The sequence below is a fragment of the Drosophila virilis genome, chromosome 5 (assembly GCF_030788295.1).
Source record: "Drosophila virilis strain 15010-1051.87 chromosome 5, Dvir_AGI_RSII-ME, whole genome shotgun sequence".
Taxonomy (NCBI): domain Eukaryota; kingdom Metazoa; phylum Arthropoda; class Insecta; order Diptera; family Drosophilidae; genus Drosophila; species Drosophila virilis.
Genome location: NC_091547.1, coordinates 13,724,341 through 13,747,067, shown reverse-complemented (window position 1 = coordinate 13,747,067; position 22,727 = coordinate 13,724,341). Strand labels below are relative to the sequence as shown.

The 22,727-nt window shown below is 44.9% G+C and overlaps 3 protein-coding genes across 10 annotated transcripts in view; 1 reads left to right on the top strand and 2 right to left on the bottom strand.

The window, feature by feature from the left end:
* Positions 1-7: 7 nt before the first annotated feature.
* On the bottom strand, positions 8-2,912 carry PIG-N (Phosphatidylinositol glycan anchor biosynthesis class N). The gene is made up of 2 exons (XM_002050028.4): positions 2,091-2,912; positions 8-2,033 (listed from the first exon to the last, which is right to left on the bottom strand). The coding sequence occupies exons 1-2, from the start codon at positions 2,866-2,868 to the stop codon at positions 142-144; spliced, it is 2,670 nt and encodes an 889-aa protein (XP_002050064.1). The 5' UTR covers positions 2,869-2,912; the 3' UTR covers positions 8-141.
* A 109-nt stretch (positions 2,913-3,021) lies between these two features.
* Positions 3,022-7,183, top strand: LOC6626289 (protein MTO1 homolog, mitochondrial). Of its 2 annotated transcripts, none has more exons than XM_032436760.2 (2): positions 3,022-5,426; positions 5,507-7,183. In XM_032436760.2, exon 1 carries the CDS (start codon positions 3,397-3,399, stop codon positions 5,383-5,385), a length of 1,989 nt encoding a protein of 662 aa, XP_032292651.1. In that variant the 5' UTR covers positions 3,022-3,396; the 3' UTR covers positions 5,386-5,426; positions 5,507-7,183. The 2 variants fall into 2 exon arrangements, with proteins under 2 accessions (XP_032292651.1, XP_002050065.2); XM_002050029.4 differs by lacking the exon at positions 5,507-7,183 and having other exon boundaries at positions 3,022-3,308; positions 3,387-5,484.
* A 1,850-nt stretch (positions 7,184-9,033) lies between these two features.
* The window catches only part of px (plexus), an 86,879-nt gene continuing 73,185 nt past the window's right edge, over positions 9,034-22,727 (bottom strand). For 5 of the 7 annotated variants that reach the window (XM_015173801.3, XM_070209781.1, XM_032436757.2 and 2 more), the window contains 2 exons: positions 12,731-13,516; positions 10,071-12,452 (listed from right to left, as the gene is read on the bottom strand). In XM_015173801.3, the coding sequence (XP_015029287.1) occupies positions 10,420-12,452; positions 12,731-13,516 (2,819 nt within the window). In that variant the 3' untranslated portion in view covers positions 10,071-10,419. Of the gene's footprint in view, positions 9,709-10,070; positions 12,453-12,730; positions 13,517-21,919; positions 21,973-22,727 lie in introns of those variants that run through there. The other 2 variants (XM_015173800.3, XM_070209782.1) reach the window with 2 other exon arrangements.

Here is a 22,727-nt window from a genome sequence, read left to right as displayed (position 1 = left end):
ACCACTATTTCGAAAATATCAGTATAATATAATATATATATATATATAGATATATAGCCAGGTATAAACCAAGATACAACAGTAATTTACATCATTCTAATTGATACACATTATACGACGAATATTAACTATAAAGTAGATTTAGTGAAGTTTGGACAAAACATGATCGCAGTTGGCCAGCCGAAGTAGGATTTTCGAGGCATAGGCAAGAACCAGCATCACCAACGTGGTCACCTCCATGATAACGAAGTGCGATATAGATGAGCCTATTTCCAGCCAGGAGCCGGTATTGCGCACAAGAAAGAGAAAGTTGAGCCCCATGATGTCGCAGATAATCAGAAGGCATATGAAGATTTGACGTTCCTGCTGACGAGCGTACTCGCAGTGGGTGTACACAATGGAAAGATTTATCACTATAGGCAGCACGAGCTTGAGCAGCACCAGCGACATGATCACGAACGGCGCAAAGTGGCTAAGAAAGCAGCGTGCAATGTTAGGATCGAATGAGCTGATCGATGCAATATTTCCACTGCCAAAGAGGGAGAAGAATGTGTACAGCAAAAGGGTAAAGGCTATACGTAAAGATGACTGCAGGCTGTTCTGCTGATGCTGCAAGGGCTCTTTGTGTGCACTTTGGGCGGTTAGTGCCATTGCCAGTTCCAATGTCAGCAGCTGTACGAACAAAGACTCATAAGAGGTGCACATCAGCGTGTATAGTGCCCCCAAATTGTAGCAAATTTGCGCCAGGCGCGCTTCCAGGATCGTCTCCTTGCTCAGCTGTATGGACACGAAAGCATACACCAAATACAACCAACTGACAATTTTTAGTGGCAGCGGTACTGCGATCTGGTGACTATGCAAATACACGCACACAGCAGTATTTACTAAAATAAGAGAATTGCACCATTTGGTGTGCATGCTGTAGCTTCGACGCTCATTGCTCAAGAACGCACGCAGCAAAAGAAGCACAATACCAGCTAGCAGCAAATAACAGTTCTGATACCCCACTGAGGGTGGCAGCAGTGGAAAGCATGCAAGGGCTATTACTAACAGAAACCATAGGTAAAATTGCGCGGTGTTGGGCTTAAATGTGCGCCAGTTGCTATAACATGCAAAAGCAAAAAAGCAAAGGGAAATCAGGCGACGCTCAAAGAATGTGAAGACTAGCAGCTCGGCGCAAGCAATGAGCAGCAGTAATTGTGCCGCGGAGGCCTGCGCTTGACGAGCAACTGCTGGTTGGGCATAAGCCCTTGCGTCGACGGCGTTGCTGTTGTTGTCTGTGGCTTGCCATAGGGCCAAAATCCAGACGGGTAATGGCAGGAGCAAATAAAAGCTTACGGAGAGTGGAACACGTTGTGCTACTAAGAAGCCGATCAGCAGCACAGCTGTCACACATAGGCCAAAAATGATCCCGGATGCGTAATTATTCACCGTCGTTGCGACTTTTTTGGGTGCTGTTTCCTGAGTTAGTAGCCGATATAAATAAAATATCCATCCCAAAAAGGTGGCCGTTGTGCATATTAACAGCGCGTTGCAGTAGTAACCGTGATAGTAATCGATTCCTTCTAGTGCCAGTTGCATTATAGTTTCACTGTTTGTCAGCGATTTCTCAAATTCCTTCAGTTGAAGTTCTTCAACAGTGGAAGATATATAGGAATCCATCAACTTAGATGTCAGTTTGTCAAAACTATTCAAGAGTGGCGCAAAGAGGCCACGCTTGTGATGCTCCTGCAGACTAACATACTGGGCCAGAAGCTGCAATGCATTGCTGTGGGCTGCCATTGCCTCGTACCGGTCACCAGCACTCATGAAGCCATATGGCAATATGCCGAAATTGTTCATTGGCGGTGGCAGACCAATTAACGCAGACATTAATGGCGTTAATTGCGCCTGTTCCAGTTCGCGCAGCGGCAATTCCAATCCCTCATCATTGACTTCAAAGTTGACGCCCGTGTAAGTTCTTTCAGCCACACCAGCACCCCAGAGCATAAATGGTGTTTCTGTTTCATGTTTAGCGCCAGAACCGTGAGAGCCTAATAAATAAAAGGCATACATGTATTTTACATCAAAAAAATCGAAATTTTGCTTACCTGAATCAGTCATCCCGTGATCTGATGTGAGCAAATATGCCGTTCGCTGATCGGGAAAGGTCTCTTCAAAAAGCTTGTAAATCTCCCAAACTCCGCGCTCTGTGAACTTAAGGTTCTCAAGAAAAAGCGGAGTGCCCGGCTTGTGCACATGGCCGGCTGTGTCTAAGCCTAGCAGGTGTAGAAAAAACACCACCCTTTTGGAGTTCCGTAACTCCTTTTGCTTCCGTTGGAGCAGCAAGCGCACCCTGTCAAACACCCATTCGTCTTGTTTGTACGTCTTGTGCTGGCCTGAGAAGTCTAGGTCATGATTATAGGCATCAAAATACATTGGGCGGCCGCTATCGGCAAGCTTCTCGAATATGTGTAGAACATCCTGAGCCCCCCACGCGTACGTTTGATCGCTGCGGTTGAACACAGTGTCGAACTCAATGGGGTTCTCTTTCCAGCCCTTTGTAACCGCCGAAGGATCCTCGTACAGTCCAGCTATCAGCGCTATATGTCCGGGACGTGACTCTGTAGGGACACGGGTGCGCGATATGCCGACTATTCCTTCCTCCATGAATATTTCGCGTAAGTGAGGCACATGATTACAATTGTTGGCGAAGAACGATTCCGCCCGCAGTCCATCGGTGACTATCAGAACCAAGCGGTCCGCCGGCGGCTCAGCCTTCAGATTTTTCTGCGGCTGCAGTCCTTCGATAACAGGCGACCGAAAGTATATTACAAATATGGACCCCAGTAGCAATAAATGCACCAGCAAAGCATAAATTATCCACATTGCCGCATCTAACTCAAAAACACTGAAATCAGCTGTTGACAATTTTTTTTGGTATCGAGTATATTTCGTCCGAGACTTATCGATAGGCGTATCGAAAATAACTCTGTACGATGAGCAATATTATTAAGCAAGAATACCACAAAAAAATACTAGTGAAAAAGTTCTAAGCACTTAACAACAATGAGTGGATTTATTATAATATATTTATATAAATAATCATAAATTTAATTAAGAAACGTTGTCTAAAATAATTTAAAACGTATACTGGCTGACGAACAACGTTTAGAGCTTGTGAATAGTAAAAGTTTACAGCATGAGAATTCTCAATAACATTTGTTCAAGTAAAGATTTCCAGCAATGATAAACAAAATATAGTTAAAAAGGATTAATAATAATGAACCTTTTACTCAACAAACAATACGCTAGACGGAATTAAAGAGGTATCGAGCTAGCAAGAAGAACTATGGAAATAGTTCCTTTAAATTATAGAACTAACTTTACACAATATCCAACACTAGTTTCTTGCTGATGCTAATAATGCAGCAGCTGCGTTATTGCGTGACCCGAGGATGGGCATGGAACCGGCTGTACTCCTCGAAGGCACAAACAGATATTTATGATGTGGTTGTAATTGGAGGCGGGCATGCCGGTACAGAGGCGTGTGCAGCTGCTGCCCGCATGGGCGCTCGCACATTGTTGCTTACCCACAAACTGGATACAATTGGTGAGATGTCGTGCAATCCGTCTTTTGGTGGCATTGGAAAGGGTCACCTTATGCGTGAAGTGGACGCCCTCGACGGTGTTTGTGCCCGTTGCTGTGATGTTTCAGGTGTTCACTACAAAGTGCTAAATAAGCGCCGCGGACCGGCAGTGTGGGGGCCAAGAGCACAGATTGACCGCCAGCTATACAAGCGGGCGGTGCAGCAGGAGTTGTTTAACACCCCAAACCTGCAGATCCGAGCAGCGGCCGTAGATAATCTTCAAATCGATGCAGATGAAACCGCCAACGGTGGCGCGCGCTGTAATGGAGTACTTTTAAGCGACGGAGAGCTGGTTCACAGTCGCACGGTGGTGCTCACAACAGGCACTTTTCTGCGCGCGCACATCAACATCGGGCTAGAAGTAAAGGAGGCAGGTCGCATGGGGGATAAGCCCGCCAAGGCGCTCGGCGAGGCTCTGAACAGACTGGGCTTTCGCATGGGTCGCCTGAAGACTGGAACACCGCCGCGTATTGCTAAGAATAGCGTGGACTTTTCAAAATTAGAGAAGCACGAGGCCGACGATCCGCCCACGCCGTTCTCTTTTCTAAATCATGAAGTGTGGCTGTCCGCCTCGGAGCAGCTACCTTGTTATCTGACCTACACGACGCCACGTGTCAATGAAATTGTGCGTGATAATTTGCACGTGAATCGGCATGTCACCGAGGAGGTTACGGGACCGCGTTATTGTCCTTCGATTGAGTCGAAGGTGTTGCGATTCGGCGCCAGGGTTCACCAGGTTTGGCTAGAACCAGAGGGTTTTGACAGCCCGCTATGTTATCCGCAGGGAATATCGTGCACCCTGCCGCACGCTCAACAGGTCGAACTGGTGCATGCCATTAAGGGCTTGGAGCAAGCTGAGGTGGTACAGCCCGGTTACGGCGTAGAGTACGATTTCATTGATCCTCGCGAGCTATATCCAACGCTGGAAACGAAGCGCGTGTCGGGCCTTTTCTTCGCCGGTCAGTTGAATGGCACTACAGGTTACGAAGAGGCTGCAGCCCAGGGAATCATAGCAGGTGCGAATGCTGCCGGTAAAACTCTGCACCAGGATGGCCGCCAGCTACATATTAGCCGTACTGAAGGCTACATTGGTGTACTAATCGACGACCTCACCTCTCTGGGCACCAACGAACCGTATCGCATGTTCACCAGTCGAGCTGAGTTCCGACTATCTTTGCGGCCAGATAACGCCGATATGCGTCTAACGGAGAAGGGCTACCAATTCGGGCTGGTCAGTGAGCAGCGCTACCGGCACTTTCAGCAGACGGAGCACAAGCTTAAGACCGGCATAGAGGCGCTAAGGGGCTTGCAGAAGCACAGCAATTTCTGGCGGCAAGCACTGGGCCTGCCACAAGCCAAGGTTTCCATACAGAAGTCTGCGTTTGACATGCTTGCTGTGCCTGCTGACAACATTTCGGTTAACCAGCTTATAGATCTGTGTCCAAGCGAGCTAAGCTGGCTACGGGACGACAACGACTTGGCTACCAGACTGAAGATAGAAGCACTCTATTCGTTCTTTGTGGATGAACAACAGCGTGACGTGGAGGATGTAAGACGGGAGGAGAGCTTGTGCATTCCCGGCGACATTGACTATTTCTCCAAATCTCTGAGCTTGTCCAATGAGGAGCGTCAAAAACTGACTCTTATACAGCCACAAACGATTGCCGCAGCCAGCCGCATCCAGGGCGTAACGCCGTCGACAATCCTGCGAATATTAAAGTACGTCAAGAAGGCGGATGTCTTACGCGCATCATGAGGCAACTACTTTTCTGTGCACTCATTTTTAAGTTTGGTAAAGTATGTTTTTATGTTTGAAATACTTTTTAGAATATAGGTACCTTTACCAAAGTTGAAACTAAGTGTCTTCAGTATTTTAGGTCTATATTATGCATGAAGGTGAAAAAATCAGGACTCTCGCTTTTCCCCCAATTGGGATGGAAATCGCGTGTTATTTATCAGTATCTAACGATTCGTTTGTAGACCCTTTTTGATGATTGTATGGGATATTTCGGCCAAATAATGTCCGATTTTGGAATTTTATACCATTTTATACTCGTAGTGATCAGTACTATCGATTGGCGTCAAAAAATAAAAAATCTAAATTTTGACCAAAATTGACCAAATGGCAAGGGGTTACATCACGTTTTTTGCCAAAATCGGGGTCGGCTCGAAATTCAACACTTTTTTGGTGATTTTTTTTTAATATCTCGGCCAAATTATCTCCGATTTTGTAATTTTACACCTTTTTGAATTTGTATGGATTCCTACTATAAATTGCTATTCAAACATTTTAAACATCGATGGGCTAAAAAAAGTTGTTGACCAAAAAACGATTTGTTTGCAAAGTGAACCTTTTGTGATGATTTTTTGGAATATTTCGGCCAAATAATGTCCAATTTTGGAATTTTATACCATTTTATACTCGTAAGGATCAGAACTATCGATTGGCATCAAAAAATAGAAAATCTAAATTTTGACCAAAATTGACCAAATGGCAAGGGGTTACATCACGTTTTTTGCCAAAATCGGGGTCGGCTCGAAATTCAACACTTTTTTGGTGATTTTTTTTTAATATCTCGGCCAAATTATCTCCGATTTTGTAATTTTACACCTTTTTGAATTTGTATGGATTCCTACTATAAATTGCTATTCAAACATTTTAAACATCGATGGGCTAAAAAAAGTTGTTGACCAAAAAACGATTTGTTTGCAAAGTGAACCTTTTGTGATGATTTTTTGGAATATTTCGGCCAAATAATGTCCAATTTTGGAATTTTATACCATTTTATACTCGTAAGGATCAGAACTATCGATTGGCATCAAAAAATAGAAAATCTAAATTTTGACCAAAATTGACCAAATGGCAAGGGGTTACATCACGTTTTTTGCCAAAATCGGGGTCGGCTCGAAATTCAACACTTTTTTGGTGATATTTTTTTAATATCTCGGCCAAATTATCTCCGATTTTGTAATTTTACACCTTTTTGAATTTGTGTGGATTCCTACTATAAATTGCTATTCAAACATTTTAAACATCGATGGGCTAAAAAAAGTTGTTGACCAAAAAACGATTTGTTTGCAAAGTGAACCTTTTTTGATGATTTTTTTTGAATATTTCGGCCAAATAATGTCCGATTTTGGAATTTTATACCATTTTATACTCGTAAGGATCAGAACTATCGATTGGCATCAAAAAATAGAAAATCTAAATTTTGACCAAAATTGACCAAATGGCAAGGGGTTACATCACATTTTTTTGCCAAAATCGGGGTCGGCTCGAAATTCAACACTTTTTTGGTGATTTTTTTTGAATACCTCGGCCAAAACACGTCCGATTTTGTGATTTTACACCTTTTTGAATTGGTATGGATTCCTACTACAAATTGCCATTCAAATATTGTAAACATCGATGGGCTAAAAAGAGTTGTTGAGCAAAAAACAATTTGTTTGTAAAGTCAACTTGTTTTCATGATTTTTTTTGAATATCTCGGCCAAAAAATGTTTGTTTTTAGAATTTTATACCAAATTGGACTCGTAAGGATCAGTACTATCTATCGATTGGATTTGAAAGTCGGTTTATAAATATATATAAAAATAATTGAATATATTATTTAATTACCTGACGCTTTAGCTTTGAACAAAAAGACATGATTATAATCTCTTACGTACAGTTTATTCAATAAAATCATAAATGCCTTAAGTAAAGTTGCACAAGATTGTTATAATTTGTTGGATGTGTCAGGCTTTTGTTGCTTGCCACACGTTTGAGATAATTTGTAGTTATTGGATGTGTTGGTTGTTGCACGTTATGTTATTGTTATGATCATACATTCAACTGTTGCTCAAAATATGCTGCTCGATGATCTCTATTTGGAATTGTTGGTTAGCTTAAAAATTATGTTTTACACTTTGTATTCTGTTTTACACACACAACGAAGATTGAGGGAGAAATACGTTTAATTTATGTATTTTGTTTAAGGTTTGTATTTGAAACTATTATGCGTTATTTATTTGCATTCGCATTTTGTGGATTAAGTTTACATATATTTATGCGCACCATTTCATATCCGTTGTAGCCGCATGCATTGTATTATCCAAGAACTATTACGATTCCACTAGTTTACAAATTTACACAAATATTACGATCAACAGTTTCTGATAGTTGCTTTTATTCTCTGTTTCACCAACTGCCAACCAAAAATTTCTATTGTTTGTCTTTTCAAGTATATAATTTCTTTTGCTCATGTGAAGTTGCGCATACAATATAGGAAACTGATTTTAAGAACTGATTAAATCGAATCGTGGCGGCAATTTTAAAGGCAAAACAAGTACCAGATTCCATAGACCGGAAATCTTGTAAACTAGTGTTTTTTTTTAATAAAAATATTTTCACTTTCAGTTTAACTGATACCTTCATACCCACATCTTAGTTTCATTTAAGTTCTTCTTACAAAGTTGTTTCAATAAGGAAAAGAAAACATGGATTTGCATAGGTCGGAATTGGCATGGAAATGCATATGCGGAAAAAGTTTTGCATGCACTCGTAAAGTCCATTTCCACACGATCGCTGCGACAATGAGTTATATTTGATTTTTAGATATTAGCCCTCCAAATGGTTAGCCGACGTTCGAATGCTATAACTTGTCAAGTTTTCTTTTTGTTTGTTTTGTTTTATAATATCACAGATTGCTCGAGATTTTTATGCTTAAAAAAATAAATTAAATCGTTATTTTAGGCAATCTCAAACACAAGTACGTTTGGGTGCGAATTGTGAGTAAAGAGCTCAGAGTTAACTAAAACTGGACAAATAGTGAATACCTAGAGGCTTTCAATGTCTCACTTGGCTGTCAGGTATTAGCTACTTAATATGTATGCACCAATTAAGCATGAACATGAAATACAATGGGAATGAGAGCCTTGTTACAATAATATAATGCTTGGGTATGTTTGGGGCTTGCTTAGTTTCGAATATTTGCTAAGTAATTATTGGTTATTCTGCATCTGTATCAATTATATTTAAGTGCCCAATGGCAATACTATAAAAATTGTATAAAAACTAAAGGGAACATAATATAGAGTTGCGCTTATAAGGGCCAAAAAGTTGCTCACATAAGTGTACGAAAAAAATTCGACAATTTCGAAAAATAATTTAAGCCTTTCGCGATTTTGCTAATCCATTCCAGATTATCCATTTTGATTTGTTTTTGTTTTACCTAAATTTCAGTTCCGTTTTATCCACCTTGTATTTGAGTTCAATTTACATAATACATATACATACATTATCTTTTTCGTTTTCTTTTTCGTACTCTCCAAATCACAATTATTAGCAATTTAAGAATAAAATACAACTATTCAGTATGAATGTTTCGTTTCCGTTTGTATATATAAATTTCTTACGAGCTTTTTAATCTAAATTTTACAACTAACTTTAAATCGCACGGGCTGTCTTCAGATGGAGACTTTCTATACGCACGCAAACTACATTCAGAGGTTCTTTGAATTAGACAGAATTACGCACATGCCTAAAATTCTTATTGTTTTAATGCGATATAATTCATTTGAGTATCTCACAATATTTATATTTGTATTTATACAATATTAACTTTACATTTCATGCAATTGTAGTTGACCTTTACACGAATTCCAAACTCTACATCTGCATGGATGTAATCGAGTTGTGGAATTGTGCTTAACTTTGGATAAACATTAGATTGTAACACCGAGAACAAACAAATATGTGATATCTGCTAAGGGGATTTACATGATAGGTATGCATATTAATGTACGTTTATATGGCGGCTTATGCTCCTCATGGCCAATAGTTAATTCTAAGCCGAACCATAACGCGCCGACTATCTTTTTTTTTTTAGCGAGCTGGTTCCCTAAAGCTTTAGAAACTCGTCGAGCATCCGCTTGCGCTGTTGATGAAGTGCCCGTTCCGACAGAAGATACATCCCAATATCGCCAAAGTTTTTCATTAGTTAGTTGTTCGAGTTGCTAAACAGTTGGTGTCATAAGGCTGTTGCCTCCTCGGCGGTATTGCTGCGACCAAGTGCCTGCACCGCACTTTTGTTGTCTTCTAAAACAAAAAAATACGGTTTTATTAAAACTTTATGATTCTTACAGATGTTAATGAATATTCATCTTAGTGAAAAATGAGTAAAGTTGTATATACTCTAAATTAATATATTTTCAGTATCTCGCATTTTCCAAAGTTTTTACTACAAGTAAAAGCTTTACGATATATAGGTCTGATCCGGCCGGTTCCACTATAGAGAAGTATCTGTGTTTTATGACGATAGCTTGAAGTCTGAGATGCTAGAAACATCCAGATGGAAAGCCGGGCATTGCTATATCAACTCAGATGTTGGTAGTAAAAAACTGAGCTGAAAACAAAACAAAAACTGAGGCCAAGAAATTGAAATGATAAGAGAACATGAATTATAAACAAAATGATTTATTTGGGCAACTCTAAGCAAACATTTGACAATTAAATAAAAAGAAATCATAATAGATAATAAGTATATAATAATAATGTTAATAATAAGCATGTATTTAAAAAAACACGGTAATTGTTTTCCACCTAGGCGATGATGAGGATGATGCAATACGTTACAAATTATTGTATACTCGTTTATAAATAGGCATTTGGATTAACGGCTAAGTTGAAGGTAGATGTTAACTAGTTTCGATCTCACAAGCTACTCCCAGTTGACTGAGTCCGTCGACTTTCCACAACTGTTGCAGTAGCTGAATGAAGACACTTCTGTTTCTCTTTGATTAGGTAGGATCATCTGGATGCCTCGGCAATAGGCGTGGCACTTGTGGAGACCTCGTCAGCAGCAGCAGGCGCTTCTGCTGGCGCAATATTCGCGCTGCCGCTGTTGGTACTGCTGCTTACCACCGGCGGGGAGTTGCTGCCACTTGTGGTGGACGTGACCGCGCTGCCACCGGACACGCATGTCGCGTCGTCCGGCGAGAGCTTGGCTCGCTGTGTTGGCTCTGGCTGCTCTGACTGCTCCTGCTTGCTGGCAGGCGGCGTACAGGCAGCCAGAACCTTTGGACAGACTTCCGCACTGCTATTACCTTGTGGGCCGCCGGTTGCCGCTCCAGCTGCAGCTCCGGCTCCGGCTGCCGAGCTGCTCGAGTTGTTGGTATTGGTGTTCGCGTTGCTGCTGCTGTTGTTGTTGTCCGTATTGGGCGGACTGGCGCTGCGACGCGACGAGTTCTCCGGCGAGCTGTCCGGCAGCAGCGTCTTTTCCTGGCTGGCGTTGGCACTCGGCGTTGCCGGCTTCTTCTCAAGAGCCACAGGCGGTGTGGCGCTCTGCAGTGCATCCTCTTTAACTGCAGTCTGCGGAGTCTGCGCCTCCTTGCCATCTGTGGGCCCGTTGGACTCAATACCGTTCAGCTCATGTGCAGCGGATGTGCTGTTGCTGGCGCTCGACTGCGCCTGGTTGCTCGAGTTTGAGTTGGAGCCGGTCAGGTCCAGCGTAGCTGGCTCGTGCGTGTGTGGACCTGCTGCCGTTCCGCCGGTCTTTTCTAGCAGCACCGACTGCTGCTGGGCGGCCGCAGCGACGACAGCCGCAATATGGTGGCGCATGGCGTGTGGGCTGTTGGCGGCGCGGGATCCTCCATTGGGCGCTGCGCCGAGTGGCGGCGTAATCTTGGGCGACGTCGGATGAGCTGCGGCGCTTATGGGCTGCTGATGGGCGGCGACGGGTGTCAAGCCGCTGGCAGCCGCCGCTGCATGTATGGCCGCCAGATGGCCATGATGATAGTAGTGGCTCATGGTCGGAATGTGCGAGCTGGCCGTGGGCGTGGACGTCGTCTGAGCCATGCTGCTGGTTGCCACCGTTAGGTTGAGGCTGCTGTGCGGCGACGCGGACGTGGCAGCCGTGCTGCTAGCCACCCCGGGACTGGGACCAGCCGATGAGCTGGCCACGGAGTGCGGCGGCAGCTGGTGCACAGCATGGTGCGGCGAGAGGTGAGCGTGACTCAAATTGAGGCTGTGTGGATGTGGGCCCAGGCCCAGGGCAGCGGCTGCCGAAAAGCCGGGATGTGTAAGGCCGGCCGCACCGGGATGTCCGGCTAGGCCCATGGCTGCTTGCTGTAAATGATGCTGCAGATTGGCTGGCCCGTGTCCCGGCAGCGAGGGCATGCCAGGCATGCCCAAGTTGAGGCCCATAGGGCTCTGGCGCTGCGCATTGGCCGCCGCCGCGTGATAGTGCGACATGCTAGAGAGACTGTGCAGGCCGCCGGGCGGACCACGCAGGCCCAGACTGATGTGCGGTATCATGGAGCCGAGCAGGTTGCGGTTGAGCGGCGCGTACAGCTGGTTGGAGTAGTGATGCGTGACATTGAGCATCTGCTGGCGTTCCCGCTCTCTGGCCTCGCGCTCCTCCTCGCGCATTTTACGCTCGCGCGCCTCCTTCTCCTTCTGTTCCTTTTCGCGCTGCTCCTTTTCGCGCTGCTCACGTTCCCGCTCGCGCTGTTCGCGTTCTCTTTCGCGTTGTTCCTTTTCGCGCTGCTCGCGCAGTTCGCGTTCCTTTTCGCGCTGCATTTCACGCTCGCGCTCCTCTTCGCGCGCCAGCCGCGCCCGGTGCTCCTCTTCCAGCTTGATTCTATCGTGCATTGCCGGCGAAATGCCCAAAGCTGCGCCCGGCATCATCGAGTACAGATGTGAATAGGGCGACGCCATCGGCGGATACAGTGCCGCTGCGTGAGGATGTGTGTGATGCCCGCTAGCCGCCCGGAACAGCTGATAGCGATGCTCCAAGTACAGCGGATCCGAGTAGGGCAGACCCGCCGCCGGATTCAGAAATGCTGTAAAAATAGAAATCGATGAGTCATTAGTCGTCATTAGTTATGCATGCATTATTTATAAGTGAAACTAGGATTTGAGTTATGAACTGAACTAATCATGAATTTAAAGCAATCACATTCCCCGATGAAGTCTGATTTAAATCATGAAAATCTTCCGATTGCATTAAATTGATAAGAATCGATATCGATGTCCTGTTAGCCAGAGACAACAAATTTAATGTTGTGGACTCTCGTGCATCCATCTTTTCGTAAATGATTGGATTTCGGGTCGTGCTTACCTGCTGGGGGAATGCCGGGCAGGCCGGCAAAGTGCGAGTAGGCCTCCAGGGGGAAGGCACCTGCCGGATGCATGAGCCGCTCATCGGATCTGTAGGGCTGAAAGCCGCTGCGCGCCAGCAGCTCCGGCTGCATGGCTGCCGCCTGCGGCGTGTGACTGAGCCGTGCCATTTTCTCTGGCGGCTGTGGCGATGGCGGCGAACGTTTCTTGTTGGCAGCGAGGCGATCCTCGACAGCGACACCGCCTGACGAAACACCACCGCGTCCGGCCACCGAGTTGAGCGCTACAGGTCCGGGTCCGGCGTTGGGCGGCGGCTGGGCAGCGGATGTGGGAACGTTGCGCTCTCGGGCTGCCGTGTTGGCGTCATCCTCCTCCTTGATGTCCGCCTGTTTGGCCAGCGTGCGCAGTGCAGCTGCAAACGAGCCACGCGCGCTGGCCGCTGATGCTGCATTGATGGCGCCCGGAGGCACTCCGACGCCCACGCCCGCCAGTTGTTGCTGCACAGCTGCGGCGACTGCCTGTTGATGCGCTTGATGCTGCTGCTGCTGCTGCTGTTGATGCTGCTGCTGCTGCTGCTGATGCTGCTGTTGGGGTGACTGGGCGCCAATATGGTTGGTGGGCAGGGCGTGGTTCAGCAGTGCGCTGTTCGACGTGGGCGGAGCCGGGCTATTTGCAACGGACGCCCCTGGAACGCTGCTAGAGTTCGGTGGCGTCTGCAGATGATGCGGCACGGGTATGTGGGGAGCTGGGCTGGTAGCCGGTCGCTTCTGTCCAGCCTTGGGCGGCACTGCAAATTAAAGAATCAGAAGAAAAGAAGAAGTTAGTTAGTTTCCAGCAATAACTTGGTTAGCTCAATCTGGATCGAATGATCTGATATAGATTATGTTGAGCAGGTTTCAAGTACACAAACCAACTGCTGCGATACGGATTAGTCACCCAGAAAGGCCTGAAGGAATGTGTGAACATCCTGTGCTAATAACTGATTGATGTCGCCCCGCTTGCAGCAGGGACTCGAAAATTGCGCTTACACCTCGCTGCATTTGATATGGGGCCCAGGAACGACAGAGGCCATCACCGGGATACCAAAATGCAAATGCGAAGTTCTGAAACTTGAATTTCGGACACGGACATGGACATGGGCAGCTATCCAATGCAGTTGCCAGCCTCCTGTCCACGCTGTCCACGTAACTCGTTCTTTTGAGAACCTCTGTTCACGGCGCAAATTGCACGCCCAACGAGTTTATCGATTCTTGTTGCTCGTTTCGCTCGGGCCAAATTGCTTTCAGATATGACAACCACGCCCCGTTGCTCCGCCCCTTTCAGGTCAGCGACAGCAGCAACACAGGTGCCTTCTGTGCCCCGACTCGCATTCAATGCCAGAATGGAATTTGCTGAGCTTGGCGACGCCGCCGACAATGAAAGCCATTTGTCGCGTTCCTCGTGCACAACGGCAACTGGATTTCATCATCATCATCTGGATCATAATCCTGGCTGGCCAGAATCTACTTGTCTTCAGTCTTTAAAGTGTACACAGTTTCTTTGTGCTTTATTCTCGAAAATGATGGAGCTAGTTTAATGCACTTCTGTTGTCATTAAAGTAAAGAAACTTAGCGTAAGGGGAAACAGGTGCTGGCGCCATAGAAGAAATTAGTTTTCGATTTTTTTTATTGGTTTTATTGAGTAGAATGTGGCTCGAATCGACAAAAGTCTGGTCACCGAAGCGTAGAAGTTTTCATTTAATGCACGAAATGCATTCAAGGATTTTGATGTGCGTGCCTCGCAAATGCAGCCGGGCGCAAAGCCTGCGCCTGCCTGTCCCCGGATGCAGATGCTGCTGGCGGTGGCGTTGCCATCCGACGGGTGGAACAACAACAGCAACAACGGTTGCCTAAGCTCCTGGCTGGATTGGTTGCGCTGGTTGCCACTCCACGCGCGAGGGGGGGACGGGCACGGGCAGCAGTACTCTGGGTAGGCAAATTTACCGATGGACGGCAGCAGGAGGGTTGCGGCGGGAGAAAGGGATGATGCACGAGGCATGTGCTGCATGTGTATTTACCAAACTAAACCGAAATAATGCCCGAAACTGCTGCAGCAACAATAACAACAAAAACAACAACCCGTTCTCGGCTACAACAATAAAATGCCAACGACTGCAAAAGCGACTGAGTCCCGATCCGTACCCCTACCCCAGCCCCAGCCCCAGCCCAGCCCCTGTTCCCCGTCCTCGTCCGTGTCCGTTGCGTGGCTCACAAAACCAAACAAAGGCGCCTCCGCCGATTCCGATGCCAATGCCGCCGTATTTGCCAGTTTGCCTAACTGCGTGTGGGTCGACCTGGGATCTGGGAGCTTCGAAGCTGGCTGCCAACTGGTGACGTTGGGTGGGGCAGCCAGCAGATTCTCGGTTCGGCTCTGCTCTCGACGCTCTTGTTTGCCATGAAATGCCTGTTTGTTTGCATGGGTTTTGTGTACTTCAACATGGCCGACGCTATAGTCCCTCGACATCACCCTCTTCCCCATGACAATCCCCATGGCCATCTCCAACCCCCCCCATCTGGCTTGGCGCCCAGCTCTGGTTTCGCATTGAGCGGCGATTTGCAAGCATCAGCGATATTTGCCGAATTTAATCAGAACACCAACAGGAGAGTGCCCCGGCTTGACGCAACGTGCCTCAACTCCGCTCTCAACTCAACTCGGCTCGACTCGACTCCTAAAGGCTGAATTCCAGGCAGTTCCATCAATATTTTGCCAACATTTTTGCCCGTTTTTTTTTTTTTTTTGTCAGCGAAAACTATTTGCGTTTTTTGACAAACCCACATAGACCTGACATGACAGATTTAACAATTTTTTTTTGTCGGATTATGCAATCGTTTATACTCAGGTTGCCCTGGACATCACATTCCCAAAGTGTCCAGGCAAAAAACGTACTTCTCATAAGACCTATAATTTAAACGAATGTGTATGGGTATTCCATACATATTGTAATTTGGGGTTCGAATATACTAAAATCCCATCTGAGTGCTCAGTATCAATACAAGGAAGCAACTAGACATGAGTTTTCCCTTCTCTCTTATCCCGGCAAATGGATTTCATGAGTAAAAAAGGATTTTGCACATATTTTCTAGTGAACATTACCTTTAGAATTTTTTTGTGTAAATTGTATTTTTAGTTAAACTTAATTTTGTGTGTAAAGTGTATTTAGTTTTGATCGAGTTGCCAGCATCAAGGCTAGATCTGTGGCCAAATTTCGCTCGACTTGTTTTGGCTTATTGACTCGCCAAATGCTTGTCGGTTAATTTGTCCATGCAAATGCAATTTGCGCAAAGTCAATTAAATGGCATACCCAAACCACATAAAACAAATCATAACTGCCAATAAATAAACGTTGAATAAATTAGGCACACTCCAGTCTGTGAATCCTGTTGCTGTTGCTGTTGTTGTTGTTGCTGTTGTTGTCATTGCATTTGGTTCAATGCTGCAAAATTGGTTTTCTCGCTCGGGTAAATTAAAATGTCACCACTCGAATGGCCAAAATGTAAGCACCGACCAGACAACCGACTAACCAACCAACCAACCGACCGACCGACCGACCAACCGACAAACCGACCGACTATCCAGCGATTCACATTTACACAACCACATAAACATTGAGCAGCCCGCCCTCTGACCCAGCCGCACCCGCACACATTTAAATAGTAGTTGCCAGCATTGAATTCCTTTGTGCCAGCGGATGGGTCACGGATGCGGTGGGGCGCTGTCGGGGTAGCCCGGGGGCAGTCGCCGGTTGCATGCGATTATTCTACCACAACTAATTACAGTGGCAAACGGCAAACGGCGAGGCTGCCCCTCGTATCGCCCCTGCCCCTGCCCCTGTGGCCGGGACATGTTTAGGTCAGCCGCAGCACATGCACAAGGAGTGCAATCGAGCGGAGTATGAATAATTTATTTAATAAATACATTCACAATTAAATCAATTGCAATATTGTGAGCCAGGCCATGTGCCATTTGGAATGCGGCATGAGGCATGTGGCATGTGGCAAGTGGCAAGTGGCAAGTGGCAAATAGGCGTGGGCACATTATCGACCCCCGGTTGCAATAATCTAAAATTCAAGTGATGCCAAAATAAGGAGAATATAACAGCTGAAAATGCACAAGTTGGGAGTACTCGATTAGAATACAAAATGTAATCACAATTAGAATATTCCCACAAATAGTTTAAGTATTAAGATAAGAAAAGTGCTCTTCAAGAAGTAACAGCAGAACGAGGAGGCATGTTCGTGTCCTAGAATAGATTAGTCTATAATTGAGGCTATATTTACTATATATGACAGGCCATATTTAAATGTTGAGCATGTTGATCTATTGTAAGATTAATGAAATTAGAGCATGTTTCCGTACCTTACTTTCACATGATGCAAGTGCGAGTAAGTGCTGATCGCATCTGAAACAGAATTGATAATGAAACATATCTGACTGGAACCATCTTGGTTGGAAAACTGAGCTTAGTCACAGACAGAATGTCTGTATGCAATAGCTAAGTAAACAAACATATGTTCATCTATATTTATGTACTTGTAATCAGCTCATAAGCTGAAGGAGAGGAGGCTGTGAGCTTGGAAATGGACTTGGTCAACATGCGAACATGGCTCTCTAAATTAATTATAAATTGAGCTGTGTGTGTGTGTGTGTGTGTGTGTGTGTGAGAGAGTGTGTGTGAGTGGTTTGCAGTATTGCGAACCTCGCTGCAATGCGACCAGTGAACGAACCGTCAACTGCTTCAAGCTGGCTGCGACTGCGGTTTCATATGCAATTATTTGCCGTTACGACGGAGGCGGCCACGTCGACAGCAGCTGCCGTTTCGGATGGGAGCCGGTCAGCATAGTGGGGCCCCCAGGCCCCTCAATGGGAAGCAGCAGCAGGCTAACCAAGTGCCCCTACAGGCACACCTCCGTCTCGGTCTCCGTGCACGGTACGGCACAGCAACTTGGCCAGGCCCAGAGTTTGGTTAGTTTGCAGCTCATGCATTAATTATTGTTGGGCTGTTGCGGTCAACATGGTCACATGGTCACATGGCCACATGGCCACATGGCCAAATGGCTGCCTGGTCACATGGCACTGCTGCAATCGAACGGATGGTAACTAAAGCAAGGAGCTCGCCGGTCCGCCAATAGATGCCCTGGCTGGTTATGGCATGGGCACCGCAGTAACCGAATCCCGTCTAAAGCATCGCAACGGGCGCACAAATGCTGCCATCAATTTTGGCTGCTGTCCTCAGCGGTTGCTGCCCGGGAGAGGGAATCGAAGTGGGTCGGGCTGTGCGAGTGGGACTGGGAATGGGGCTGCACACACGCCTACATTTAACTAACTGAAATTGGCAAAATTTCAGATGCAGCAGCAGGGGATCATAATATGATTGCATGACCAAACACCCACCCACACACACGCAAGTGAGTGTTCAATATATGCCGGCAAGCGCAACTGTTAACCAAACAAAACAACAATAAATATGCATAATAATTTCATACATTAAATCTTGCTGTTGCGGTCCTCGACCATATATTCGACACCCTACACCCTATACCCTAGCCTACTCCGCGTCCTGGTCCCGTTGCCTAGCAGCTGACGGGAGGGCGGTGAGGCACAAAAGACGACACAGTTGCCGCACATAGCAAGAACTTACCTGGAGTTGGGGCCAAAATGAATAATATAATCGAAACTAAATGCAATTAGCATTAAAATTTTACGAATTACGCAGAGCACCTGACAGCACATAAACATGGCGGGCATGTTGACTATGTGGACAGCAGCTCATTCCTTTGGTTAATCTGTATTTATACAGGGTATTTGATTGAGCACTATTGTAGCCTCTAGTTTCTATTTAGCCATTAGAAATATTTGAGCGTGAGCAAATCGCATTATTTCCCGCGTCATAAATTAAAGTTCAATTTTTCAATTGAATTCTTGTGTATGCTAATGGATAGCACATTAAGTATTGATCATGTCTGTGCGAGCGGGTCACATTCAAAAACTAGATACTTTACCATACGCAGATCGAGTTTATCATTATGCTCTTTCTTAAAGATCGGACTATAAACTCCGAAGCTACTTTAGAATACCCTTAGCTGTTAGGGGGAGGAGCCAAGTGAATTTAAACTTGACATAAAACAAATCTAGGATAAAGAATATGGAGAATACAAAATCAGTGTAGTTAAGCAAGTCAACTATAGCTGAGCATTCACACTTTATATCTCCTAGATCAATTGTATATCAGCATACCATAAATTATTGTATGAATTGTTTGAATGAATTATTTGCATATGTCCCACAATGTGTTGGACAAACTAATATTCCTGCAACAGGTGGGCTTCATAAAGAGACAGGCCATAAGCGAAACATAAATTATATCGACCAATTATTTCATAATTATAAAACCCTTTCTAACAGAACATTAACTAATTCCTGGAATGGAAGATAGGAGAGCGATACACAGGCGACAGTTTATCGTTGCAAATGCATTCCACAAATATTTCGCAGTGTATTATCCGTATGTATAGACATACGCAAACGTACCATGCACATAATTTCTGTTCTAGAATTTGAGAGTTGTGTGACTTTCCGGATATTATCGAGCATTCAATTTTATATGTAATTGCAGGGTTCAGTTGATATTTCTGTATATGTATATGCTCTGAATATATGCTCGTACATAGAAATAAATCTATAATTAATGTGCCACAATGCAAATTTCCCAAGCGAATGGCAGAATAAATGTTCGTTTTGCTTTTGCACTTGGCAATTAATGCCTTTCGATGAAAGTCATATAAACAATACGCCCCTGTCAAAGCTCCGACCGAGCTCCATAAGTAGCAATTAAAACTTGCGTGTCAAATTTACAGCAAAGGGAAAGCAATTGCAAATGTTTTTGTCCAGCTATTAGAATAATTTCATAGAATTTGCCGGCTTGACAATAAAGTGAAGGACCTGCTGAAAAGCAGCATGGAGAGCTGATTTTAATTAATTGGAAACCCAAAAGCATTTCAGTTATTTTGTCTTCGAGCGAGCAAATATCGCTCCAGTGCATTCCGCAGGACACACAGAGGCAAGGCTCAAGATGCAGACGACACGCAAAAGCAAATAGGAATAAGTTGCAAGAAAAATGTTTGCAAACTTTTGTTTCGCATTCGTACACAATTTAAATACTTTCAGTCACATTCTGGCGAGTCTGCGGCAGCTGCTCTTGGTAAACAAGTGCCCCCCAGAATAATAGCTGGGCGTGTGGGCGGGTGCAGGAGATGCCGCACTCCACTCCGGACACTGCGAGAAATTGTGTAGCACAAGCACGGAATTCCTGCATAGGTGACTGCGACTCCTGCTGTTGCTGCTGCTTCTACTGCTGTTTGCGGATTGTCCTTGTTGTCTGTTGTCTGTTGTCTGTTGGTGGCCCATTGCCATTGCTCGACAATGTCTGCGGCATGTCCAGAATGCAGGAATTCCACACTGAAATTCCCCGCACGCGCGCTAAGAAATGCACAACTTCATAGCATTCCAAGTGCAAAACGCATTCATGGCGAGCATAAATGAAATTCCAGCCAGGACCAAACAAATGACTCCCTCGCCCGGCCATGGCACAAAAGCCAACCTACAAGCAGAGCAAGTAGCTGCCTCCAGCGTGAACTGGCCTGAACTGAGCTGTTAAGTGTAAACATGCGCAAAGCTAACTGGTGGCTGCAGAATTCCAGGTTTATACTCAGGATTTGGCAACGTGTTTCACAGAATCTACCAGGAACTACTGTAAAAACTCGTAATGTAACGAATTATAGCACTAAACGAACTTGGCATCCGAGAGAAATGATGACTCTCAACGGAAAACTGGCAAAGATTCTTCATTATATCATTTCAACAACTCCGATTTCTAGCTAAATATAGTTGATGTGAATTGGAGTTAATTACAGCGAATATGTTTTGGCAGATATGTAAAGAGATATCTGCTAAACCGTATTAAATCGCATTGTATATCATTTTACTCCTATAGAAACTATGGGCAATTGCCTTTAACATTTACGTCTATAAAATCTACATTCTATAAAATAGGGAATATTTTCATTCATTGCCAATTGATCCAGATATTAACATTTAAAATCTTACAATATCAAAGGAATTGCTCAATTATGGGATTACCTACATTTCTGATAAATTGCCTGAATGATCCCATTTGTCAGCTGGCATACAATCAATGCAGTTTTATGTTAGGGATCATCAATAATATTACGCATCTGTACATCTAAAAGCAGTTCTCGATTGCTACTCGTCTGTCGATACGGATTGAGAATATGCATAGACAGTCGTAAGGTCACATATGTCTCACTCTGCCCTCTTTACCCCTGTGAACAGAGCATCGAATGAAGGCAGTTCAAGTGCCTAATGCAACCATGTGCTGGGAATATTGAGGACTACCCTGAAGGATGCATAGGATTGTCTATGTGTGCATATGTGACATTGTGTGTGTCCAGGTCTGTGCTAAAACGTGCAGAGGAAATGCCACGCCTGACGAGCCAAAAGACTCAACTTGGGCTTCAACTGCAACCTCAACTTTGACATCATGTGTGTGTGTGTGTGTGGGTGTGTGTTACATGCTGTGAATTGCACAAGTCCTTCAATTCGCTCAAAGACCCAGCTGGGAGTTGACTTGCAGCCCAAGTCCTTGAGACCTCAACGCGCCTCACATGTCTACTTTCATGTAAGTGCATATGCATTCGTATCTTTAGCTCCCTATCCTTTCTGCCTCTTCCTCTTTCTATCTATCATCTGCTAGTGTGTGTGTGTGCAGACCACATGGAGTGGTTAGGCGATAAGCGCACGCAGAGTTTGATTTCCAGTTTCTGGATAACCCGCAACGCCTTTAGTCACGCCTTTGTTTTGCTTTCCGCTTTGGTCCTTGCTCTAACAATTCTGGGGTTTGAGTCGTTGTCGTTTGTTTTACTTGCTTCTGTTATCCTGATCAGCTTAAGGCTCAACTCTTTTTGTTCACACTGGACTTGCACTTGGCTCTTAAGCTGCTGTGCATCAACGACGCGGCATAGTCATAGCAAGGTCCAACGAGAGACCCGTTAAGAGCTCTCATTGTCACCTTTTCGCTTGGATTAGCCCATAAAAATCCTTCAGCCTCAGTTAACTTCGAATGGGAAATACTTACAGTAGCTGCCATTTGTTAGCGTATCTTAACACAGAATTCAAATGAAAACTCACCTGAAATGATAAATAAGATTTGAAAACGAAATTAGTATTTTATCTCAAAGAATACATTCGAGTTTAAATTTGTGTGTAAATGTTTAATTTAAAATCAAGAAAGATGTGTCCCATCATATAGATACATACAACCAATTTTATAGAATTTATTACTGATTGTTTCTAGAGGAGATTAGGAGCAAATGTTTAAACGGGAAGCAACTTATTTGTGTCGCATTCAAAACTAAACACAATTGTCCAGCTGAAATCTGTTTAATCCCATTGAGTGTACTTCGTGATGGATTGCCATCAATTCACCCTTAATAGGCCCAATGAGCGCGAAACACAAACCAAAACCGAGAAAAAGACCGAGACCGAGACGGAGACAGATACCGAATCCATATCCAAATCTTAGACTGAATTTGTGCCCGACTAATTCCGCAAATCCCTGCAAATGCTTTACAGGATTTCTGGCATCGAATTGGTTTCCCTTTTATGACCACACAAGCTGACGCCGTCAGTAGCCGCATCAGCATTCGCAGCCTTTTATGCACATTGTAATGCCTAATTTTCTTGCGAATCCACAAGCCAGCCCAAGGGTAGCTACTAGCTAGCTAGCCAGCATGCAGAGCGGCCCAAAACCCGCACACAAAGCCCAAGCCGGCAAAGGCGACAACCAACAGACGACGACAACGACGACGACGACGACGAGCACTTTGTTAATCCCGTATTTATGCGCAATTACGTATTTTTCGCATTAGTCAGCCAAGCAGTCA